Source organism: Neofelis nebulosa, chromosome 3 (assembly GCF_028018385.1).
Source record: "Neofelis nebulosa isolate mNeoNeb1 chromosome 3, mNeoNeb1.pri, whole genome shotgun sequence".
In the NCBI taxonomy this organism is placed as follows: domain Eukaryota; kingdom Metazoa; phylum Chordata; class Mammalia; order Carnivora; family Felidae; genus Neofelis; species Neofelis nebulosa.
This window is the reverse complement of record NC_080784.1, coordinates 203,841,536-203,866,348: the sequence shown is the minus strand read 5'-3', so window position 1 is coordinate 203,866,348 and position 24,813 is coordinate 203,841,536. Positions and strand designations below refer to the sequence as shown.

At 53.9% G+C, this 24,813-nt stretch overlaps 1 protein-coding gene across 7 annotated transcripts in view; it reads left to right on the top strand.

Annotated features, from left to right (window-relative positions):
- Positions 1 to 24,813, top strand: part of AFAP1 (actin filament associated protein 1) — a 146,512-nt gene that overhangs the window by 28,204 nt on the left and 93,495 nt on the right. Inside the window, exon 1 of one of the 7 annotated variants that reach the window (XM_058723174.1) lies at positions 3,322 to 3,552. The exons of 3 other annotated variants lie outside the window; for them this stretch is intronic. Coding sequence is in view for 2 of the 4 variants with exons in the window: in XM_058723170.1 (XP_058579153.1) it covers positions 22,858 to 23,030 (173 nt within the window). In the remaining 2 variants the exon portion in view is untranslated. Of the gene's footprint in view, positions 1 to 3,321; positions 3,553 to 22,303; positions 23,031 to 24,813 lie in introns of those variants that run through there. 3 more of the 7 variants (XR_009259775.1, XM_058723170.1, XM_058723172.1) reach the window with 3 other exon arrangements.

Here is a 24,813-nt window from a genome sequence, read left to right as displayed (position 1 = left end):
TGGCTCTTCCGTGAATTCGTTTCTCAGGGACTCTGACGTCAGACGGTTTCTGTGGTTTAGGCCGCGAGCGTCTCGTATCGTCACAGGACCCTTGAGTGCCCTTTGCGCTCTGCCGTGGAAATGTACAGATGCCGGCTCCTGAGTCGAGCCGTAGACAGCGCCTTGATTGCTTAGCCGTGCTGCGAGTTTGGATGACTTCAGGCCCGTCCGGGAAAGATAAAATGTGGTCTTGCAGCGTCAGTCGGGCTCTCTCAGTCAGAGAGCTTTGTCATCCCTCAGCAGAGTGACACAACACAGGTCCTGAGCTGTCTGAGGCCCTCCAGCCCTGGACGCTGAGGTTGCCCAATGACACTGCCTGTACTCCAGGGTTGGGAGAATGTGGGAGGAACGTGTGTTGCAAAACTCAGGGGATTTTTTTATATTTATTTACTTTTGGGAGAGTGCGAGCAGGGGCGGTGCAGAGAGAGAGGGAGGGGGACAGAGGATCCGAAGCGGGCTCTGTGCTGACGGGCTGACAGCAGCAAGCCCGACGTGGGGCTCGAACTCCCCAACTGAGAGATCAGATCGTGAGCTGAGCCGAAGTCAGTTGCTCAACCGACTGAGCCACCCAGGAGCCTGGCAAAGCTCAGCTTTACGTGGTTGTTGTTAATGGTGATAATGGCTTCTTACATTTGTGTTTCGCTTCATGGTTCACAAACAAGTTTACAATCCATTGTCTCATTTCATCCTCTCTGCAGTTCTGTGAAAAAGGCAGGTCAGTTTTTACATCTCTTGTTTTCCCAGTGGTTTTATTGGTGCTCCCAGAAGATCAGAGACCTAACCAAGGACTGTCCTGCACGGCATGGTGACCTTAGCTAACAATACCGTTTTGCATATTTGAAAGGTGCTGAGAGAGTAGATCTTGAAAGTTCTCATCCCGAGAAAGGGAAATTTTGTAACTGTGTGCGGTAAGAGATGTTAACTAGATCTACTGTGGCACAAATATCACATCATTACGTTGTACCCCTGAAACTAACATAATGTAATATGTCAGTAGCACCTCAATTAAAAAAATAAAATAAATAAAGAAGAGTCTTAACCAAGGTCATGGACCGAGCTAGGGGCCCTGGGGGCCCTGTGTCTTCCTTGCTGTGCTACCAGGGCTCTGGGCTACGTAGTCTCCTAAAAACCCCTCGCCCATTTGGGGAGTTCTTGGGGTGTTTCCGTTCCGTTTGGAGCCTTTCGGTTTCCCATTCTCTGTCCCTTCCTCCGGATGCCTGGATGTTCCTGAAGCTCCCGGGTTGTCCCTGTGCTTGGGGGCCTTCCTCGCCTGCACGTGGCGTGTGTGTGCTAACCCCTCTGGACGAGCCCTTGACTACAGGCGCCTCCCCTGTGCCTGCCCCCACACTTTCAGCTTGACCTCTTGTGCACCTCTGATCACTTCTTATAGAATAAGGGGTGCTCTGTGTGCACTGGGTTCTTTTTTTTTTTTTTTTTTTTTTTTAAATTCAAGTTAGTTAGAGCCAAAGCTAAGCAATCAACACGCTGCTTTAAAACTGTGATTGTGTAGCCTTCCCTCCCCCAGCGCGAGCTCCTCAAGGGTGTGGCCACATCGCGTCCCTCTGTGTTGTCACCGGGCAGCTGGGTGGGTGTCTGGGGCATGGTCAGATTCAAGTGCCTAAATTCAAGTAAGGCCAGCAGAGGTGTGACATCTGGAAAATGACAAAGCCAAAGGAATTTTTACCTAAGATGTTCACAAAAGAATGTTTTAGAAGGTTGACCTGTTTCTTAGTGGGAGTTTAGTTTCGGCCCAGAGAGCAGCTGTGTGCCCAGAAGGCTTTGGGGTTTCGCTGTGTGACAGGTGACGTTAATTGTTGTGTGAACATGTTGTCCTTCTGTGGCTTCAGTAGACCTTTCTCCCAAATGGAGCAGCTTTTTCTATGAAAGTCACCCTTCCTGTTGGAGACGTGTCCCAGGAGCGCTGGGCAAGGGTCTCCTGTTGGTTTAAACTCAGAGATTACGTGCCGAGAAGCATACGCTCTGCTTTCGGCTCAAGGAGCAGAATCCGGTTTCTGCCTCCATGAGCAAAGGGCAGCAAAGCATCCTCAAGGCCAGACGACAAGACACTCACTCGTCTGCATCGTGGCCGTTCTCGAATGCTGTCTCAGGTGTCTGTGTTGGGATTTCCGTGAAGCTTTGGGAGCCGAGCAGGGATGTACACATTACGGCGTTAATGGGCTCTGCCTGGGTCTGTTCCTCCCCACTGACCGGCTTCTCGGAATTTGGGCAAGCCACACAGGGTCACCGAATGACCCTCCTTCTGTGTTATGCTTCTTTTGAAGGGTTTTTGCAACAGCCAGTAACGTAATATGGAAACATATGTAATTATCTTGGAAGCATGTTTAACTTCGTCACGCACTGAGCACTTGGCACTGTTTTAATGCCGCCAGAATGTGGAGTCTGAAAGTTTCTTGGGAATGCTGCTGGGATAAAATTCACTAGGCTTGCCGAGGAGGAGAGAGGAGTGTCTGGTCAGGGAGAATCTTGCTCAGCTTACCCACGTGCAGATTAGAGTCTCATTTACATCTTCTCAAAGGCCCTAAGATTCATATGAATTATTTTACAAAAGTGATCCCCACAGTTCAAAATATTTTCTGTGGCTGGGCATGGTTCTGAGAAAGTCACAGACGTTGGCTCATTAAATTCTCATCACAGCCCCAAGAGGATTGTAATCCTGCTGTTTTGCTCCTTATCTTACAGCTAAGGAAACTGAGGCACAGGGAACGGAAGGAACTTGCCCGAGGTCACGAGGCTCTCGTGTGATAGTCCTGGGATTGCAGCCCGGGCCTCAGTCCCAGAGTCTTTTCTCTGAGCCCCCACTGGGAAGCTGCACCTGCCATGACCACACCTTCCGCGCGATTTCTTCCTTGAGTGATCAGTACACCCTCTGAGCTCTGCCGAGCCACATGTGTTTTATTTACCGCCGTACTCCCTGGGCCAGACACGTATGTGTAATAGCCGACACATACGAGGCACTTGTGGAATGATTTTGTGATTTCAGAGTGGTTTCTGATATTAATATCTTAACACTAAACAAAACTCTTGTACCTCCGTTTTCTCACCTGACCCTTACAGCTGTGAGGCAGGCAGTATTTTCCCTCCCCTTTTACACAAGAGAGTGTCACCCTGTGGCGTCTGGTAGAGTCACGGGTTGAGTTCCTGGTTACATATCTCCCCCGCCGCCCCCAACTCCATACCTGGTTTTTTGTTTTGTTTTGTTTTGTTTTGTTTTGTTTTGTTTTGTTTGAACTTCCAGATTCTTCTGAAATTCTTTCTTCGGTGAGGTCATCAGAAGGAAGCACAGGTAAGAAGATTTCATGATCTTCAAAATTCAGTGGCATTAAAATAAGAAACTGTCTTGACAAGAACTGTCACGCTATCTGCTGGGGGTGCTTGGAACAGAGATCTTTGCGTTACAAACAAAACAGTGCCTGCCCGGAACCGTGCCAGAGGTGAACTCTGACTATCTGGCTTGTTCGATTGGGGGTAGAGCTGGAAAGCTTGAGGACACAGGTGAGTTTTTGTCCCGGCACTTCCCCCCCCCCCCAGGACGCCCGTCCCACCGTGGTTCTTCTGCGTCCTCTCCCACCCTGCTCTGCTCTCTCCCTCTAGCTAATGCCAGTGCCCTGGCGCGTGTCTTCTTATGGCCTGTGTGAATATCAGAATTCCCCTGTACGTAATCTGAAAATTGATACGTAGGCGAAAGAAGCGAAACAGAGCTTTTAAAAGAGTGTAAGGCACCTTCTGGATCGTAAAGGAAATACATGTTCATAGTGGAATGTTTGGAAACGAGAGGATACAGAAGAAAATAGGTCTCAGAAGCAGAAATCACCGCTATGGACGTTTCGGCCTTGTGCAGAACAGCTGACGGACGTCTGGGACTTCCTCGTCAGGACGGCGCCCGCCACCGGGACTGGATAGGGCGGCTCACTGTGCCCGAGCGGTTTTGCGCAGACAGCACCGTGCGCGCCTACACGCCCGCTTTCCTCCCGGGAGTCTGGAACCGGGCGGTGCCAGGCAGAGGGGGCCTTGTGCCCAGCCCCCGACGAAACCCCTGATGCTGGGTCTCTCGTGAGCTTCCTCGTGACGGCACTGCCCACGTGTGTCCTGTGTCCTGTGTCCCATGTGACTCTGCTGCGAGGGAGACTGGAGGCTCGCACCTGCCATCCTTTGCGCCCGGCGCCTTTCCCTTTGCTGAGGGTACCTCGTGTCTTCTCGCCCTGACAGGTCTTAGCTCCGAGTACGCCTGTGTGCGGAGTCCCCTCGGGTCCTGCTGCCCGTCCTCGAGCCTGGGGTGGTCTTGGGGACCGTTGACCAAGGGCTATTTCTTGTCTGTTTCCAAGCATAACAATATGGCATATTTTTTCATAAGACGGGTTTTATTTCTTTTTGAGATCTCTCTTTTTTCCCACAAACACGAGTGAGCATTTTGTCACATGTCGTTAAATGTTCTTTCAAAACGTGATCTGCACTGAAATCGTACCTTCAGCGTCTGTGTGACGTGGGATGCTGGAGTCTTGCAGTTCATGTCCTGCTGCGGGTAGCGAGAGCCCTTGTTTGTGGTCCGTGTGCATCCCAGCGAAGGTTGTTCCTGGGGCGGGGTGAGAGAGGGCGCGGGGGTGTGTGTGATCTCGGCAGACACCGGTAAGGGTTCCTGAGAAAGGCGGCTTCCACCGGCCCAGGTGTCAGCCGCGCTCGAGAGTAGCCATCCCACCAGCTCCTCTCCAGTGCCGAGTCTTAGCAGTGAAAGCAGTTTGTCAGTTGGATGAATACTAGACGGTGTCCTTTTGATTTGCGCTTTTGACTACGAGTGAGGTTTCAGTGATTGATTTTCCTTTCTGACTTGCCTGTTGGTGTCTTTTGCCTAGAGAGTTTCTCATCCCGTGCTCAGGTATCTTGTGACTATTCTGGGCCGGGGTAGTGACCTCCCAGGGAAAAGCCTGTATCCCCACTCCGCTGGACCCGCCGGGGCCTCTGGCGTGGTGCATGCTTCAGAAGCGGGCTCGGCTTCCGGTGGGAGGCGTGACTTCTGATGCCCGCTAATGAGGTGCATCCTTAACTGAAGCCCCGATGTGCGCACTGGGGTTGGTACTCACCACGGGAGAGAGCCAGCGGAGTCCTGCGGAAGACAGACCCAGCGGTGGCGGTTTCTGTGGGGGGAGTGGCAGTGAGGGGCCCTCTGTACATCGATCGCTTGCTGTAGCGGTACACACATCTCCACCAGGATGCAGGCGTGTGTATTCCTCATGAAATCTACGGCTCAGAGTGTGAAAGCCGTACCAAGCGAACTAATCCCCGGTGATTACAAAAGCAACTCGAGACGGTAGTGCGGACAGGAAGGCACGGAGGGGGACCGTGCTGGCTGCGGTGGCTGTGCGGAGGCGGATGTAGGGGGAGGATGTCAGCGTCAGCAGGGCGAGGGGCAGGGGGGGAGCCGAGGAGGCAGCGGACTGCGATGCGGGCGTTCGGAGCCTCGGCCGGCCTGAGTGGTGTTCAGGAGCAGGGACTGCCCGACTGAGCGTCCCCTTTCGGACTAACGTCGTCAGGCCTCTTCCCCCCTTTCGGGGTTCAGGCTGCCAGGGGGAAGGGCGGGGCCAACCCCAGAGAGCTGGACCACGCTCCTTGCAGCACGTCTCTGCTCGAAGAGGCAGCTGACCACGTGTGGGCACGGTGATGGGGGGACGCGGAGCTGGTGGCCGGGATGTGCGTTTCAAAGCTGTGTTTGTGGGACAAGCCGAGTCTTTACCTTGATGGTTTATGTGAGGTGGTAGGGAAGGCGTGCCATGGATTGTGGTGGGTGCAGTCGCTAAAGCCCCCCCAGCCCCTCGGGCGATACAGCAGTGACGGGTGGTCTCTCACTCGTGTGTGTGCAGCCTGCTTATTTCTACACCCATGGAGGCGGCTCTGGGGGGATGTGTAACGTTGGTCAGCACCGGCTGTCTCGGAGGAAGGGGTTGGGATTGGAGATTATAGCGGAGGGAGAATTTCACTGTTTTGTATGGATCCGAATCCGAATATTTGCTATGTGATTATTTCATGAGTCTTAGTCACATTTAAATTTTAACACTTGTAATGAAAGCAGTTTGCCCTTTTGAAAATTGGGGAAAAAAGCACGAAATGATCTGTGACCACGGACAAATTATTTAATCTTTCTGTGCTTCAGTTTCCTCATCTGCAAATTGGGGGATGAAATGGTACTGATTTTATAGGGTTATAATAAGAGTTCAGTGAGATAAAACTCAAAGCCTGACACCTCCTGAGTGCGTAATGAATTACTTCAACATTCGAGGGGCACCTGGGTGGCTCAGTCGGTTAAGCGTCCGACTTTGGCTCAGGTCAAGATCTCATAATTCACGAGTTCGAGCCCCACGTCGGTCCCTGTGCTGACAGCTCTGAGCCTGGAGCTGCTTCGGATTCTGTGTCTCCATTCTGTCTGTTCCTACCCCACTTGCTCTCTGTCTCTCTCTCTCAAAAATGAATACACATCAGAAAAATTAAAAAAAAATAAACATTCGAGAAGAAAGAGAACATGAATGGGTCATCGTGGCTTCCGCTATATCATTGTCTCTGGGCTGTGGTGGTAGTAGAAAGGGTCTGAATTCAGCCCCATGTAGAAATGTGATGGAAAAGAATCGCTTTGGGTATCAGGAGACTCTGGCTGTGGACAGGGCTGTCTCCTCGCGAGTGACCCCGTGTGTGATGGGAGCGGAGGCTCGTTCGTGTGGCTGGGGTCCCCGTGGCGGGGCTGCTGGGAGGGGCCCAGGACATGCAGCAAACACGCCAGCCGTGGCATTACGAGGAGGAGCAGGTGGACACGGGAAGCAGAAGTTTCCAGAGATCGCAGCGCCGCCTTCCCTGTGCGGTGAGAAGAAGGTTCCTCCCCTGTTCCTTTCCACCTTAAAGGAGAACCAGCCGGTCCGGAGCCACCCACCCAGCAGCCCCCGTGTGCTGTGCGGCGTGTCGATTTGGCCCCTTGCCGTTTGCCGGATCACAGCGGCAGCCGTGGAAGGGCCAGCTTGCCTCGATTTGTAGGTCTGGGTGTTTGCGCTCTTTATAAGCAGTCAGAAAAGGCGTGGAAGGCCGTGTGTGGCAAGCTGGCAGATCCAGCAAAACGCGGACGGTTCCGTTGGCACGGTTTGCTTGAGCACGGGCTCAACGCAGTCACATAAACAGACACATCGGCCCGTATTTCAGAGCTTCTCTTAAAAAAAGGCGTTCCGCCGTCGGCCATATGGCTTACGGGTTTTCCTTGAAATGCGTGAGTTTGATGGTCAGACATCTGAAATCCGAAACCGTAACCGTCTTAAAACAGTTTTATGCCCCCCCGCCCCCCGTTTCCATTAAGAGAGGAATCGAGGGAGCACCGTGTCACTTTACAAAGGCTTTTGTCAGTCTGTCCTATTCCCCGTTGACCTGTGATAACGTCAGCATCTGTGCGGGTGGGGCGGAGACCCTTTTCTCCTCTTTCCGGTTGCCTTGTCCTCTCCGGCTTTGATCCCTCCCTTTGTCTGTTCGCACCTACAAAAACGTGGGCTCGAAGACCTGGGTTATTGTCTCAAGGCCGCTGCTCTGTCGGCCGTCCTGGCGCACCGACGACGAGTGTCTGTTGCGTGAACGTGCTGGCCGAAACGGCTGCTCTTGTGCCGTGTCCTGAAACGGGCTTTTAGAAGCTGCGAGAAGAGGGCGTGGAGGCCGCGAGCCGCTGGGGCCGCAGGGCTGGCTGCGGGATGTGTCGTCAGCCCACATACCGACGCTGCAGGAGGGCGGGGTGCGGGAGCGGAAACGTGTAGACCACGTCTTCGGGAAATTAGCTGACGGTCACAGCTGCCACGTGTGTGCGTGTGCAGCGCTGCTGGGGCTCGGCACCACAGCCCTTTCATCCCGGTGCAGGTGGAAAATGCGGCGTGAGGCACCAGGAAGTGGCTAGGCCAGCGTCGCCTGGTTGCACGGGGGCCGGAGCCTTTCAACTGCTCACCTCACCGCCTGCCTTATAGCTCGGACCATCCTCCCTGACTCTGAATATGCAGTAATGGGGGAGAAGCGTACCCCGATGTCACGGGGGCAGAGAAAAAAACCCAGCAACCTAGAATCATGTTCACAAGTCTTGTACCTAGAGAAAGTAGTGATTTTTTTTTTTTTTTTTTTACCAGGCCTTTAAATTTCCCAATACCTTATCTTTTCTCCTAAGTTTTATAAAACAATACAAAAGAAGGCGTTTGGGGAACAGCGACTTGAGATAAAGGGGAAATGTCAGATAGACAATTGCCATTTTTATTTTATTCTCAGCCTAGAATTGAAGCACTTTGGACTCCTGTGTAAGGTACAGCTTGAACCATTGTGTGGCCAGTCATTACGCATAATTTCAGAACAGCAGGTGCAAACACCAACTCTGCCCTCTAATGGTGGCCTTATTAATTTTAAATTCAAATGGCAGGGGAAGCAGATGGCGAGGCGGGCTACGTATTTAGATGTTTGGTCATTGACAGCTCTTTACTTCCGCGCATTATGTTGGACCCGGAGGCTGGCTGAGCTCACAGAGAACTGATCGTGATCTGTCGCCTCGCCAGCTGGGCTCTTTTTCACGCTGGGTCCAGAAGGGTTGCTCTCCTGCAGTCAGTGAAGATAGGTTGCTGATTGTTTTGGAATCACGACGGGTTATTTATGCCATCCAAAATTCTGAGGCAAAGCTGTCAGATGGCTGTCTTCTGTATGTCTTTCAAATCCGCATTTCAAGTGTACGTAAGCTAATTAAGGTCTTTAATGGGTAATTGAGCATATTATTGATCGATGTGCAAAGAGGTGCCCGTACTCCGCTGCATGGTCCCTGGCACGTTGTTTGCACAAGGGTGTGAGCCTTAGAACGTAAGCCGGAGTTTCTGAATGATTACCCAGGAGTGACGCCAAGCACTGAGAGGAACACTTATTAAAACGATATCCCTTTATTTTGTGCAAGTGCGGATTTTACAGCAGTGTTTAAAAGGCAGCAGCAGAATTGGCCCAGCACCCCCACCGCCTTGTGTAAAAATCCACAGGTGCTCTCCGGGCCTGCGTGCTCCCTGCCTTTCTCACCACAGGCTGTGCACCTGCTCTCCTGCTTACCTTCCCTACCTGTTCCCGCTCCTCTGGGCTCTCCTCAAAGGGGGCGGTCTGGCCACGGCTTCCCTGAGCTGCGTAGGACTGTGGCCTGAAAAGTGGCCCCACTGCCCGCCTGCCGTCCTGCGGGAGCCAGCCTTGCCAGCTGCTGCAGTCTGGTCACCGAGTGGCACCGAATGCACGTCGTTCTACAAAACTGGAGGCCACAACGGTGGCAGGAGAGATCGCTTCGTCAGGATGCTCTGGGCATTTTAATTGTGGGGGAAAGTCATGGGAAAATACGTGATTCCTGAAATGTGGTGTCAGAGGGAAGTCAGGGGCTTGACGTGGAATGACAGCGGAGGAAGGGAGTGGAGGGGTAACAGGCGCACTGGCATCTAGTGACTGAGCACTTCCTCCGTGTCCCTGCTGGGTGCAGGCGGACACGTGCCCACATCCCACGTGTGACTTGGAATCTGGCCTTGCAGTCACGTTTCAAGTGCCACGGTCATGTCCCTCCTCGTGCGGCAGGCCTGCAGCTGCGTTCAGCCCTGTGGAAGACACTGTGGCGCTCCTCGGGGAGGTGAGTCCTGCCACCGGGGTCCTGGACCAGGCCGTGCCACCGTTTCACTGCAGCCTCGCAGCCAGGCCGCCTTTGGACCTGCTTCTCGAGCCTGGAAGTCCTGTTCCTCTGCGTCCTGCACATATTTAGTCCGTCATTCGTTGTTGAGTTTCGCCGGGTTAACCGCGTCGTGGCTGTGTGACCAGACTCCCGAGTCCACGCACGGCAACGTGGATGCATTTCGTGGTCTTCAAGGTCCCGCTTACAGTTTCTCGTGGGCTGTACGACAGGCTTTCAGGATCACACTCTGGGTGCCGCGTTCATGGGGGTTTACTTGTCAAGGCTACTCTGGTCAGAGCCTGCGTAGGGGGAGCAGGGCAGGCGGGGACGGGGGCAGTGGTCTGCCTGCCTCCAGTTCATTCTCCAGCTTGTTTGGCTGGGCCACTTTTCTGACCTCGTGGGGGGTGTCTCTGCATTAAGTTTGCAGCTAATGCTGGAAGAGTGGCCATTGGCACAGAGATACTAGAAGGACAGTTTGCTAAATTGACTGCACTAGAGAAATTTATTTTTATGTTTTGTTTTTTAAATTATTTGAATGTTTATTCATTTTTGAAAGAGACAGAGGCAGTGTGTGAGCAGGGTGGGCCAGAGAGAGAGGGAGACACAGAATCCGAAGCGGGCTCCAGGCTCCAGGCTCCAAGCTGTCAGCACAGAGCCCGACGTGGGGCTCGAACTCATGAACTGTGAGATCATGACCTGAGCTGAAGTCGGACACTTAACCGCCTGAGCCCCCCAGGCTCCCCTGCGGTGGAGACATCTATGCACGGGCAGCATGGGAGGCGCTCTGGTGTGTGGCGTGTTCTTTACGGCCTCTCCTTGCAGCGTTACAGATTTCTGGAGGATTCTGTGATAACCGGAGTCGCCAAGGGTGTCATTCTTGCGGGCTGTAGGCAGTCAGGATTTATTCGGTGTTAATGTGATAGTGGCGGTGTTGTTCCTGGCCACGTATGTGAATTAGACGTTCTCCTGGCAGGGCCGCCGGAGGCGTTTGCTGTGGCTCACACTTGAGGGGGTACGTGCACTTGGATCGGTGTGGACCGCGAGCGAGCGAGACCCAGCCAGGTGCTCTCAGCCCAGTTGTTCACCCATCACTGTTCCACCTGCCAGTCAGACTCCGGACGATGTCCCCTCCACGCACAGCCCCCCACTCGCCCCCACGTTCACACCCCCTCACATGCACACACCCCACACCCACGCACACACAGTCCACACTCATACCCACGCTCACACGTACACACACCCCACACTCACCCCCACAACCCCCACACTGACCCCACCACCCCACATGCACACACACAACTTCCTTCTTAACTCCCTGGGCCCTGGGCGGCCACTGTCAGGTCTCTATTTGCCTTACCTGCTTCCAGCACTTTCCCAGCCCACTGCCCCTCTTGTTCTTACCTCCCAGTTATCTGTTGCCCCCAGTCGGCCTGCTGGCCTCGGCTTCTGGTGTTGGAGGCTCTTGGGGCTGGGAGCCACCCTCACAATGATCAGGGTTTTCCAGAGCTCGTTTTATCAGGCCCCGGGGATGGGAGAGAGGCTGAGGCTTATCGGCCGTGCACGCTGTTGGATAACGATGGGACTTCCTCCTGCACAGGGAGCCTTCGGCGTGCATGGTGGTAAAGAATGCCTTGACTTCTGCCCTTCTGGGGAGAGACGGTTTGTGAACCGAGCCTTGCTTCCAACCAGAAAAGCATGGTTTGCACACCGTCTTGTTGTGTTACTGAGTACTGCTGGACGAGCTGTTCTTGACCTGCTCACTCGTCCACGGTTTATTGAGCTGGGCCCATATTCCTGCTGCCCCTGGGACTGGCCCTGAGGGAGTGGATGGCCTGGGCGCACACATGTGCACAGAGCCTTGAAAGTGTGGTCACGGGGTGCCTGCAAGACACAGGACTGAGGTTCTGGGCCACCTCTCTGAGCTGCGTGTCCCTGTAGCCCTGCGTCCCCGCCAAAGCACGCGTCGCATTATTCTGAAATGCTCTGCTTGTGTATCTGTCCTTCCCGTTAAACGGAGAGCTCTCGCAGGACAGTCTGTGGGTCCTGCGTCCGCTATTTTTACACCCCCCTTGCCAAGCTCGGTCAGACCAAAGAAAGACAAGGGCTCTTTACCGTCTTCTGAAAACCAGCGGGGCTGAGCAGAGGGGTCCCCCCAGTTGGGGGGCTGCAGGGAGACAGGATGGACTCAGAAGGAGGGAGTGAGTTTCGTTTGGTTTTGTTTTTCACTCTTTCATTTGAAACAACTCAGACTTAGGGAAAAGTTGCAAAAATCACACAAAGAATTCCTGTATGCTCTTCAGAGGATTCCCCAGACATCTTAGATTTGTGCTTCCGCCCTCCCTCCCACCCTCCCTCTCTTTCTTTGTCTTGTTTGTGTGTGTGTGTATATTCATTCGTTCATTCGTTTGTTCGTTCATTCATTCGTTCCCAACTGTTTCTAGTGAGGCTACGTTGCAGGGGTGAGGTGAAGTGGAGAGGAGGTGGGTTGGGAGCTCTCTCAACAACCTGGGCTGGCGAACGCAGAGGTTGGGCCTGGTGGGAAACGACAAGGGAGATGAGAAGCGGGTGGTCTGCTGTGTTTTCAAAGGAGACCCCGTAAGATGTGCTGACCGGTTGGGTGAGAGGCTTCTCGGGTTTTGGCCTGAGTGACTGGCAGGCCCGCGACGCCATTACCAAGATGGGGAAGGGCCAGCAGGAGCCCTCGGGCCAGGGGGTCGGTGGCTGGTGGCAGGGCTAAGACTGAGGTCCAAGCCCGAGGCCCTGGAGTGCGGGGGGCCGGGGGAGAGGCGGGGAGGAGCAGAAAGCAAGACCGCAGAGAACATGAGCAATTCCCATAGGGTTAGCTGATTTGATTCACAAGCAAAGAGGCCACAAAGGTGTAGGGCGTCTCCCGCTCACTCCTGCGGGACGGGGCCTGCCCGTGTCACACGGTGTCCACCACTGTGGACAGCAGCTGCCTCACATCGGCAGGTACACTGGGCTCCCTCTCATGTCCCGGTTCTCCTAATGCGCCATCCGTGTCCCCTGGCCTTCGCTTTCACAGCTGTTTGTCACCACCCTGTCCCCTGTGCCTGAGTGTCTCCTGCATGCGATCCCATCTGTCTGGCATTCCTCAGGAAGGCTGGATTCAGCTCTGTTTCCCCACAGAAGGCAGCTGGAAGTGTGGACGGGGTCTCAGCTCAAGATGGGAATTTAGGGGCCATGACAAATGGTAGTTAGATTCATGGAGTCGGAGGAAATCACCCGGATGAGTGTGATGATGAGGGAAAAAGCCCCGGGTCCGGGAAGATGCATGGCAGTAGCGGAAGAGGCCCGTCAACCGAAGGGAAGGAAGAGGTATCTCGGGAAACACAGGAGAAACCGTGTCCAGAGGGTGGGCGATGGGGGTGTGGTCAGATGCCGTCCTGTCGATGAAGTGAGGACAGATGTCACTGTGACTCCATGGGAGCCGGTCCGGGAGGGGGGTGCTGCGGGGCGTGGGAGCCCGGCACAGTGGGGAGGAAGGGAGTTGGGGGCGGTGTAGACCCCTCTTTGGAGGGAGCTGGTGGATTAAGTAAGGTTTACTCTAGATGGTTTGTCACGATGGCGTGAGCAGGACTTAGTTCATTCTGTATCCTCTGGATCCTCATCCTGGGGGGCGGGTTAACGTCCTATACCCGGAAAACTAAATGTGTGTTAGAAATCTCTGAATTGTGGCTTATGCTGTATTTTGGACGCTGTGAGGGACATGTTTTCCTGCAGGAATAGGGCCCTTTGCATCGACTTTGAAAAGAACTACTTCGAAGAGAGACACACACTTGCACGCGGAAATGATAACGTGACGGCATAGTTTTCTGCTTTACTGAAGCCAGGATTACTGAGCTGGGGGTTCCTGAAGTTGCTGGTACTTTTATGAGGTTGCTGTGGTTACTCTGTCACTTGCAAGCCTGTGTCTTGGAGCGACTTACCCTTCCAGGAAGTCCTTTCCTCTTCTGTGAAATAACATCTCCGCAGATTCTACCATTATTTAAAGCAGCGTTATGACGTGTTTGGAAGAGGGGGTCTCGCTAGGTTGGGGGGGGCTCTCGTGACATCTACAGGGGAGGTGAGGCTTGGTGCCTCCGGGCAGACTACAGTTTACTGAGGCCGGACAGCGTAGCCGCTGCTCCGTTCTAGGCAAGTTGCTATCGTCTCGTTTAATCCTTGTACCTGCTCTTTAAAGCAGAGATTAAACTTTACAAAATGCTCTTTTACAGATAATTATACTGATGATGGTGATGGTAGCAGTCACGGTTTGCTCACGGCTTGTCCAGTGCTAAATGTTTCACCAGGCACATCTCAGCAGAGCCCTGGTGGCGAGGCCCCGTCCTTCCTTCCCATTCTGCAGAGGGAGGAGCGGTGATGTCGCTGTGTTCTTGAGGCCACAGCTAGGAGGTGGGGGAGTGGAATTTCAAGCCAGTTGCTTCAACTCCGGAGTCCGCTGGTTGTGTGTGTGACCACAATTTCGTCATTGCATTTTGTCAGAACCCGAATCTCATCTGTCCTGGGAGCTGGCAGCTCCAGACCCTGAGAAGCTATTGTGAGGCCAACCGTCTCCTTTAATTGACTTCCATTGACACACAGACATATGTTACCCAGCCTTTGGTGCCCACCGGCCCTCCCCATCCACACGGGCGCGGTGGGGGCCCCATCTGCCAGGGGGTAGGGGCAGGGTGACAGATGGCCTTTCAGTCTGCTTTCCCTGCAGACAGACCCGTCGGCCCCGCACTCCCCGTGCGGTCTGAGCCTCGGTTCTGTTCCTGCTGTCAGGAGCCCCAGAGGAGCACAGAGGGACCCGGATGGAGGTAGAGCCACGGCCTTGGCCCTTCGCGATGACCAGACGATAGGACCAAATTCACCCGAAGCCCTAATGCCAGCTTCTCCGCTGCTGGGCTGCTCCCTCACTGTGAGTCAGGTTTCCATGCGGGGCAAGAGCAGTTGTGGGGGCAGGTGACTCGGGTGCACGTCACGTTCAGCCGGTGTCCCTGTGAGGCCGGCTCCACACTCGCAGCAGGAAGACGTGAGCCTCAGAAGCGATTTGGTCTTCCATTTCCGGTTGTGTTTCAGCTCTTAGCCGATTGTGTTTCAGCTCTTAGCCGACATGCCTCACAAGTCCTTGCCCTGGGGGCACCTGGGGGGCTCTGTCGGTTGAGCTTCTGACTTCAGCTCAGGTCACGATCTCACAGCTCATGAGTTCGAGCCCCGCGTCAGGCTCTGTGCTGACACCTCGGAGCCCGGAGCCTCCTTCAGAGTCTGTGTCTCCTTCTCTCTCTGCCCCTCCCCTGGTTGCACTCTTTCTCTCTCTTTCTCTTAAAAATAAACATTAAAACAAAACCAAATCCGAACCAAACCGTTGCCCTGTCGCGACCGCCTCTGCAGTGTTGGGATCGTATGCCGGCCCTTGGCTTTCAGGCTCGCTTTTCTGGACCTCGTTTCCCTGAACCCCCTTCCCGCGTGGCAAAGATTTTAGGCTTTAGGCTCCCGTAGCCGCCCCCGTGGACCAGGGGTGAGTGGGCGTGGCTGGGTACCAACCAAACTGTGTGCAAACAGAGGCTTCGGGCCAGATTGGGCTCGCGGCGGGTTTGTCCCCACTGAGAGGCAGGAGGCTGCAGGTCGAGCCGTGCTACCAAGTCTTTTCAGTCTGGTTGGACCTGGCCGTTCGGAGCTTAGCCAGAGGCCAAACGTGTGTTTGGGGGCTTCATTCCTGGGCTAACCGTCCCCTCTCCTGATGACTTTGCTGGAGGCTTGAATCCAGTTTGCGGTGAGCGTCCCGCCCCGCTTGTGGGTGGGAGGAGGCTTCACGGCAGCAACGCTGTCCCGATTTGTTCCAGGAGCCCTGCTGCCGGCTGGCCGGTCGGTCCACTGGGTCTGCAGACTCAGTGAGGGCCGGGTGAGGGCCCGGCGGGACCGGACCCAGCAGGATCGCGTCACCTGGGAGCTCCTTAGGAATGCAGCCCCACAGGGGCCCCCTTACCTGCGGAATCAGAATCTGCATTTCCACAGGAACCCCCCCCCCCCCCCCCCCCGCCGGCTGTATTCCCATGGCAGTGTGAGAGTTCCAGTCTGGAGGACAGGGAGGAAGCTTTTAAAAATACTTTTGTCTCTGGTTTTTTAATATTAAAATTAATTCTGCAACGTGAGACCTGTGAAGGCAGCTCTGTGTGTTTACAGACACGAGAGTCGTCACGGATTGTTATCTTCCTGACAGAGAGGGGCTGTCCGGCCCGCTAATGCAGAGTGGCATAGAAAGTTCTAGACTAGCGAAACAATATGAGGCAGAAGTTACTGCCCCCCCTGCCCCCCGGGGCGTCACTGGGCACACTGCCTTGCTCTCTCGTGCCTCAGTCTCTCCTGTATAATACAAGCCGTCGATGGCAGCCAGCGTTTGACTAAAGCTCCCCCTGGTTGCGAGAATTCTATTTGGTCTTTTTCTGGCGTGTGCTTTGATCCTGCCCCCTGCCCCTGCCGTCCATTCCCCGTCCTCACACGTGCCCTCTCCTCCCTTCCCACTCTTGACCGAGGACTGCAGTTCGGGCACAGCTGGTGGGGCCAGGGGAGCAATCTGAAATGCGTGGTCACCATAAAGCTGCAGAAGCGGTGCAGGGAAGAGCTGGAATTCGGGGAGGACCGCTTCGAGTTTGTGGGAGGTGAGCCGGCTTCGCCCGGTGGGCACGTCTGGAGTCTGGGGGCACTGTCCTCGGTGTCCTGGGGCCCTGCCTCCCAGTGTCCGCGGGTCGTCCGAAGCCGCGTCTCAGATGACTCAGGTAAGTGTGGCTGCAGGGCTCGTACCATCTAGATGGAAGCGAAAAAGGTGGAGCTTAGGAGGAAACATCCCTTGTCTCCGTTCCTGGAAACGTGGGCTCTTGCAGCTGGCGTGGGCCTCCCTCTCCCTCCGCCTGCCCTTCTCCCACCGCCCGGGGAGAGCGAGGTCTGCGAGCTGCTTCCCCACTCTGGAACCTCCTAGCCGCCCCTCCCCCACGAACCCTCTGTCCCGGCAGTCACTGGGGACATCTGCAGGGCCTTGGGCTCTCTGAGCCGGCAGCTGGTGGCTGCCTCGTGGGCCAGAGGCTCATCTTTCATTCTGTGTGGAGCGGCCTCGGGTTCTTTTAAAGCGACGCTTCTGCATTCGGAGGTGGTGCCCGGCCTCTTCTGTGCCCTGAGTTAGCACCGTCCCCGCGGGTTGTGGAGGTAGGGTTGTTTCAGAGAAAGAGAACCTTCTGGGCAACTAGACTCTTCTGTCGGTCCTTTCTGTGCCCTTGGCCCGAAAGTCCCTGCTCCTCCCCTAGCTTCAGCGTCTGTGTTCATAAAACCATAGTATTAAGGGCGCCTGGGTGGCTAGGGTGATTAAGCATCTGACTCTGATTCAGCTCAGGTCATGATCCCAGGGTCGTGGGATCGAGCCCTACTTTGGGCTCCATGCTAAGTATGGAGCCTGCTTGGGATTCTCTGTCCCTCTCTCTCTCTCTCTCACTCTCCTTCTTCCCCTCCCTCTGCTCATGTTCTTTCTCTGTCTCTCTCAAAATAAATAAAACTTAAAAAAAAACACCCCGCATAGTATTAGGTGGGATACTGCCCAAGATCTCTTCAGCTTTAGGAGCCTCTGCCTGAAGAGGGAACCGAGTCAGCGGGGAGACAGATGTGCCCAGAGAGGGTGGGTGGGCTCCACACCTCACTGCCTGCCCCTGGAACTCTGTGAGGAGGCAGCGGCTGGCGGGGGAGGCGGGCGCCCGCGCCCCTGCACCAGGCCCGGCCCTGCCTCCCCGCAGGTGCGCGGGGACCCGGGCTTCACGCGGCCCCTCCATGCTTGCTGGACAGGGGTGGCTGTGCGCCGCTCTTCGCGGAGCCTTGACCTCCTGCTGGAGGGCTTCGTACTTGAGCAGGAACCTCTCGCCCCTGGGAGAAGGCAGAGCTGGCGAGGGTGCGGGTTGCCCCCTGTCCTCTGCAGCCGTGTGGGCCGTGACCCCTCCGAACCTGGTCGGCCTCAGCAGTGGCCTGGGAGAGAATAAAGCCTTCGGTTGTTTGAGTCGGACCCGGCTTACGAATTCAGTCTGCCTTTGTTTCCCCTTTTGTTTTTGAAAAAATTTTTTTTTCAACGTTTTTTATTTATTTTTGGGACAGAGAGAGACAGAGCATGAACGCGGGAGGGGCAGAGAGAGAGGGAGACACAGAATCGGAAGCAGGCTCCAGGCTCCGAGCCATCAGCCCAGAGCCCGACGCGGGGCTCGAACTCACGGACCGCGAGATCGTGACCTGAGCTGAAGTCGGACGCTTAACCGACTGCGCCACCCAGGCGCCCCTTAAGTTTTTTTTTTAAATGTTTATTTATTTTTGAGGCAGAGAGAGACAGAGCATGAATCGGGGAGGGGCAGAGAGAGAGGGAGACACAGAATCGGAAGCAGGCTCCAGGCTCCGAGCCATCGGCCCAGAGCCCGACGCGGGGCTCGAACCCACGGACCGCGAGATCGTGACCTGGCTGAAGTCGGACGCTTCACCGACTGCGCCACCCAGGCGCCCCTCCCCTTTTGTTTTTGTTCCTTCCGTTGACTAGAAGGAGAACGCATTCGTGAGTGAAGTTCCGAGCAGCTGTATGGTGATGAAGACACAACTCCGTTCCCTGGAACTTTCTGAGTCTCTGCGCCTGTGGTTAGGAGCCCTGCTTCCCTCCTTAGGAAACTGGAATTAGCCCTTGCTGTGCCGAGCCAGTCCATGCTCCTGTTCCCTCTCTGCCGTGCGGCAGAATCTTCCCTTCACATCCCATTTACCTCGGTTTTCTCAGAAGCCCGTTTGTCTGGCATTATCAGATTCAGTGTGCAGAGGTCTCCTGTTTCGTGTGGCTCCTCCGCCTTGACTAGGTGGGGTCTTTTTCTCTGACCTTGAACTCTGTGCCTGTCATGTGATCAGCCCGCCCCGCCCTGGTTGGAGCCCCACGAATCCAGAATCCAGCAGGACGGGTCCCTCGCCCACTCAGACCAGGGCAACCCGTCCCCCTCCCCCCTTCTGTCACTTTGCTTTGCTGATCCTAGAATTGCATGAAAATGGGATCGTGTAGTGTGCCTCTTTGTGCTTCCTTCACAAGTGGCGCAAATGGATAGTTGGTTTCTTTTTATTGCGACCAAATACTCCGTCGTGGTTTATCTGGGTATTCGCTAACGATCTCTGGGCCAAGGGCAGTGTCTGGCTGTTCTGAGCGAAGCCGCTAATGTTTGTGTGCAGACGTGCGCGGTGGAATTATCGGACCCCACGGGAGAGGCACGTTTCACTTAGGAGAAGCTGCCAGAATGTTCTCTGGAGTGGCTGCACCACGGAGGCTCCTTCCAGGAAAGTGCCAGTGCGCCGCACGCTCGCGGTTTTGTCTGTACCTGATGCCGCCAGTCTCGCGAGCTCTGGTCATCGTGCTGCACGTGGAGGCGTGTCCCGTCGTGATTTTAACTAGCTTCACCCCGGTGACTGGTGGTGCCCACGTCTCACGGCCGTTTGTGTCTTTTGTGCGTGTGGGGCTGTCGGACTCCTCTGTTGTTTATTGTTAGGTTCTCTGGACGTTCTGAGGAGTCGGTCTGTTGTGCTTTGTCAAATGTGCACTGCGCGTATTTTCTAAGTGATGTCTTTCAAAAGCCCAACTTACCGAGTTCTAAATGTTACGTTAGGACTTTGTGTTCTCCCGAGAGTTCCTGGGCTACTCCAAAGTCCTAAATAATTACTGGCACGTTTTCTTTTCTATTTCTAGATAGTTTATGGTTTTCCTTTTTATCTGCAGGCTTCTGATCCATTTGAGTGTTCATTTTCGTAGACGGTTTGATGCAGGGGATGAAAGGCACTCTTCCACGGGACGCCCACTTGCTCAGAACCATCTGTTCCGAAGACCGTTCTTTCCCCATTGAAGTGACTTGGCATCTTTGTCTGAGACCAGTTGGCCATCGTGTGGGACTTTGCTCTGTTTCACTGTCCCTCCTAACAGCAGTACCACATGGGCTTGGTTGTTGTGGGCTGGCAGTTAAGTCTCGAAGCTCGGTGAAGTCCCCCAACATGGTTTTTCTCTCCGCAGTGTTTGTCTATTCTTGTTTGTTTCATTTTCATGTACTTTAGATTCAGCGTCTTTTTTTTTTTTTTTCTCCTCTTTGCAAAAGCTGCTGGGACCTTGTTTGGGATTGTGTTGAGTCTCTGGAATATCTTGGGGGAGAATTGCTGAATTAACTACAGAGTCTTGCACTCTGCGATATGGTGTTTCTCCTTTTATTTAGATTTGCGTTCAGTTTTCTGAGCAGCGTCTCATAGTGGACAGTTTATACGTCTTCCACAACACTTTGTTCAACTCAGGTATTTCTTATATTTTAAGGCCATTATAAATGGAATGAGGTTTTTTTTTTTTTTTTTCTCTTTTCTTTCACTTTTCAGTTGTTCCTTGCTAGGGAGTATCTGATCATTTTTCAGAGAAACTGGCAGGAGAGTAGACGGATGAGGGGCCTAAGCACAGGCCGGAGTGGTCGCCGTCCCCTGGGATGATCTGGGAAGGGTCTGCAGAGTGAGGTGGTGCTTGGTTTCGCCCACAGAAATCTTGCTTGGGAGAGAAGTTGAGTGCTGGGGCAGGTGTATTGCAGAACACATGAGCCAAGGTTAGAGGAAGGAACACAAGAATGTTCTGGAAAGAATGAGCCAGTAGCTGGATCTGGCCGCACGGAAGCACACACGGGCAGAGTGTGGAAGGTGATCCGTCTGTGAGGACGCTGGGGCCACACTGGCAAAGGGTTGGCTGCTGGACAAGGCTCAGCTTCGCTCAGGGGGCGCTAGGGTGTTTGTGAGTGGGTGACATGGAGCCATTCTTCATTCATTCATTCATTCATTCATTCACAGATCGTGTGATATACCTGAAACTAATATAGTATTATGTAGTTATACCTCAATAAATAAAAAAAAGATTGTGATAAAATTGACCATTTTAACCCTTTTCAAGAATAGAAATCAGTGGCATTAAACACACCCGCACTGTTGTGATCACCGCCCTCCGTCTCCAGAACTTTCCCACCTTCCCACACTGACGCCCTGCCCGCATTAAACACTACCTCCCCTCCCCTCCCCCGGCCCCTGGCGCCCCCCCACCCGCACTCTGTGTCTGTGGATCTGAATACCCTAAGGACCTCATCGGAGTGGACTTCTACGGCATTTGCCCTTCGGTCACTGGTTTGTTTCACTTAGCACGGTGTCGTCCGTGTGGTGGCAGGTGTCCGGATTGGATTCCCTTCCTTTTTAAGGCTGAATAATATTCTGTTGTCTGATGGCCCACACTCGGTTTATCTGTTCCTCCGTCGATGGACACTTGGGTGGCTTCACCTTTGGGCCACTGTGAATAGAGAACCATTCTTAAGGGCAGAGGACCTCAGAGATGAAGCAGGGATCTGGAGCTAGAAAATGTGACATAAAATTGTTGGCCGGATGCTTTGTTCACAGCGTCTGTCCTCATTTCTGGCTCTTTCCCTAACTTGAGTGTAAGAGACCATGTTTGTGTTACTTATTATTGTACACCCCACACTTAGGTTACCCAAGTATCTGTGCCATGAGGTTTTTTTTTAGTAACTATGTGAAATATAGTGCAGTGAATAGAGCACATTTCCTTCTCCATCCTCCCAGGGCTGTCGTTCAGATCCCCTGCCCCGTGGGCCTGTTCGTGCAGTAGTCTCACTCTCCACTTCCTCCTGGATGTTGCTGTCAGAGCCACCTTTGCGGACGTGGGGATCTTGCAGTGCCACCTTTTGTGAAAACCTGCGACTCTCCCTTTCATAGAATAAAGGATCGCGAGTCCAAATGTTTGTCTGCTGCTCTCCGTCGTGAACCGTTGGAAGTCGGGGCTTGCTGTTACTTCTGACTCCGATGTCTTGCACGTGGTCGGTGTTTCACAACTCACTACTGAAATCAGTTTCTATTCCGTAGAATGCAAACACCGTGCTCTCAATATCATACTGGAACCTTTGTTGGCAACCGGCTTGCTTTTATCTGTGGTCTCTCCTGCCAGCCTAGGAATAGGGCTTCAGGGGGTCGCATGACACGATCATTATGATTATGGAAGACGTTTTGCTCCTCTGTTGCTTTCCACAAAGTCATAGGAGGATATTTCCTTTAGCGCTTTATTTTTTCTCCATGTGTTAATCCGACTTTTGTGACGATTCCAAGAATATGCCCTGTGGATTTTTACATCAATCCCTTGGGGGGCTTTTTGCTGGCTCACTCTGACCAGAAAGGAAGCGTCTCAGGACTCAGAATATATATGCACGCACTTACTCTTGTAGAAATGCAAGCTTTCCTCTGGGATGTTGACAAATCTTACAAGGATCAGTTCTCGGTCGATGCTGAAACTGGGCCGTGACCGCCAGGGCTGCAGACCCGAGAGAGTGACAAGTAGCAACTTTATTTACTTGGACTTTTCAGAATCAAATTAAACGAGCCTGAATGGAATTCCCCTGAAGTCCCAGGCTTTTATTTATAGCCTTCTTTGGATCTCCAGCCGTCTCGCGAGGCACATAACTGTTGTTACCCCCGCGCTGTAGGGCAGGGCACCGGGAGCCCAAGACGTTTGGTCGGGTCCCGCATCCGGTCATTCGGATCGTGGTCGTCTGAGTCGTGAGGAATTTTGGACGTGGTCTAGCTGAGGCAAACTCGCCAGGCAGACCGCATCTGAGGCTATGCTGCTTTTCCTGAGGTTTCTCAGATCGACCTTTCGGCAGCCCATTGAGATTATCTGCGGGGGCCTGTGGAAAGATTTGCCAGAGTCTGCACGAAGAGTCCTGACCGTAACCCTATAAGGGAAAATATGCTGTGCTGTGCTCGAGCGTCGGCTCCTCTGCTCCAGTGCCACACAAGCCCCGTCCCTCCTGAGCACGCTCCCAAGGCCTCCTGTCAGTGTCTCTGCTGACGGAGACGGGCATCGACCTGGCGGAGACCGTGCAGCTGTCAGAATCATTCCTTCGCCACTTCTGATCGCGTGTCCTAAGAATAGCACAGAAGACATGGCTACCAGGAGAGGACGATCCGTGGTATTTTTCTCTGCAACTTTCTCTTCTACACGAGTCTCAGGAGTTTTGTCTGTCATGGAGATGTAGAAACAAACGGGCGTGTGAATGCGCCAAGCACACTGCACGTCCGTGGAGTCACGCGGCGGTCCCCGACGTGAGGCCGCCCGCTGCCCGCCGGGGCAGACACACGGGTCCAGCCCCCGCTCCTGCGTCAGGCGTGGACTCTGCCGAGGGCAGGCCTGCCCGGTGGGGACGGCGCTGTCTCGCAGGGCGGCCAGGTAAGGGAGGCGTGGCCGCGAGAGGTGTAGCACGACAGGACGGGCAGGGTGGAGGCCACCGTCCTCGGGCAAGAGCAGGCCCGACCGGTGTAGGAAACCGTACCGTTTGCCGCAGTGTGAGGCAGAGTGGGGGAGTGGAGAGGATGACTCTGGAAACATCGGCAGGGGCTGGTTGAGATCTGATACAGTGTCAGGAAAAGTCACTTCTTAAGGAGGTCGGGGACAAGGGCCATTTTCTGAAAAGGAGGTTGGTCTCGGGACCAGCCATGGTTTAGAAACTGCTTCCTAACTGGAGCCTCAAATCCAGTGCCCTGGTCCCGGGGGAGGGGGAGCCGTGGAGGTTTCGTGCAACAGGCTCCCCAGCTCTGCAGCGACCCAGCCTCTGGAGACGGTCAGCTCGGAGAGATGTGCGCTTTCCCACAAGGTCCCGGTGCGCCGCGGGAGGCAGGTGTGAACCCTGCCTCATCTGTGCTGTTCTTTCCGGAGCCTCCCTGACCCCCGTTCTCTTGTGGCATCTGATTTTGAGTCCTAGTTAGAAAATCTTCTCCCAGGCCGGGGTTATGAAAGAATTCGCCTTCTGCTTCTTTGAGGACTCGAATGGCTTCATCTTTGGTATTTGGATTCTCAGGTATCTTTGGAGTTTCTTCTGGTGTGTGATGTAAGTACTTAAATTTATCTTTTCTCTTCCTCCAAATGGCTGCCAGTTGTCCTGACTCCAGTTTGGGGGAGGGCCATCTTTTCCCCCTTTGTTTGCGATGCTACCCGTATCAGGTGCCACATACCTGAACGCATACAGGTCCGTTTGTTGACTTTCTGTTCTGTTGTGTTGATCCACCTGGGAACATAGGTGCCTGCATCACACCTTTTTAATGGCAGCACCCTTTAATAGGGGGTAGGGTCCGTCCTTCGCCGTTGTTCCGAGACATCCCCGCATCCTCGCTGGTACATTAAATGGGTTTGTGACCGTGGACAGAATTAACATCTTTCTGATGGTAAGTTGTCCTCTCCAAAGGCAAGGGGGCACTTTTCTGTTTGTTCAGATTTACTTCTTTGTCTCTCAGGAGTGCTTTCAGTTTTCCTCATGGAGCTTGTGCACGTTTCTTTTTAAATTACTTCAAGTGTTCTACATTCTGACTGCTTCTAAATGCTTGTTTGGTATAGAATTAATATGCAAAACTTTACTGAAACCTTTATCGAAGTTTGTTATTATTTGTGGTAGCTTTATCATTGGTTATCTCGGGTTTTCCATGAACGATTTCACATCGGCTCGGACAGAGATAATTTCGTTGTTTCATTTCCATTCATAAGTCTCTAGCTGTCTCTCTTCTCTAATTGCTTTGGCTGGCGCTTCCAACAGAGTGTTAAACGTGGTGGAGGGAACGGGCCTCCTTGACTTGTTTCCGACCTTTCCGGGAACGCCTGAAGTCTTTCTCACTAAGTAGGTTCATCTTCTTGCTTTGGTTTGTCTGTTAGGGTCTTAGGCCACTTGGGCTGCTACACCAGAGCAGCATAGACTGGGAGGCTTGTGAATAACCGACATTAATGTCTCCCAGCCCTGGAGGCTGGCTGTCTGCGATCGGGGTTCCAGCATGGATGGGTTCTGGTGAGGATCCTCCTCTGGGCTGTAGACTGCCTGCTTTTCATCCTCACAGGGGAAAGGGGCAAGAGCGATCTGTAGGGCCTCTTGTGTACCATTTTGTACCGGGCACCATTCCCCTTTGAGAAGGCTCCTCATGACTCATCACCTCCCAATGGCCCCACTTCTGGTACTGTCACACTGGGC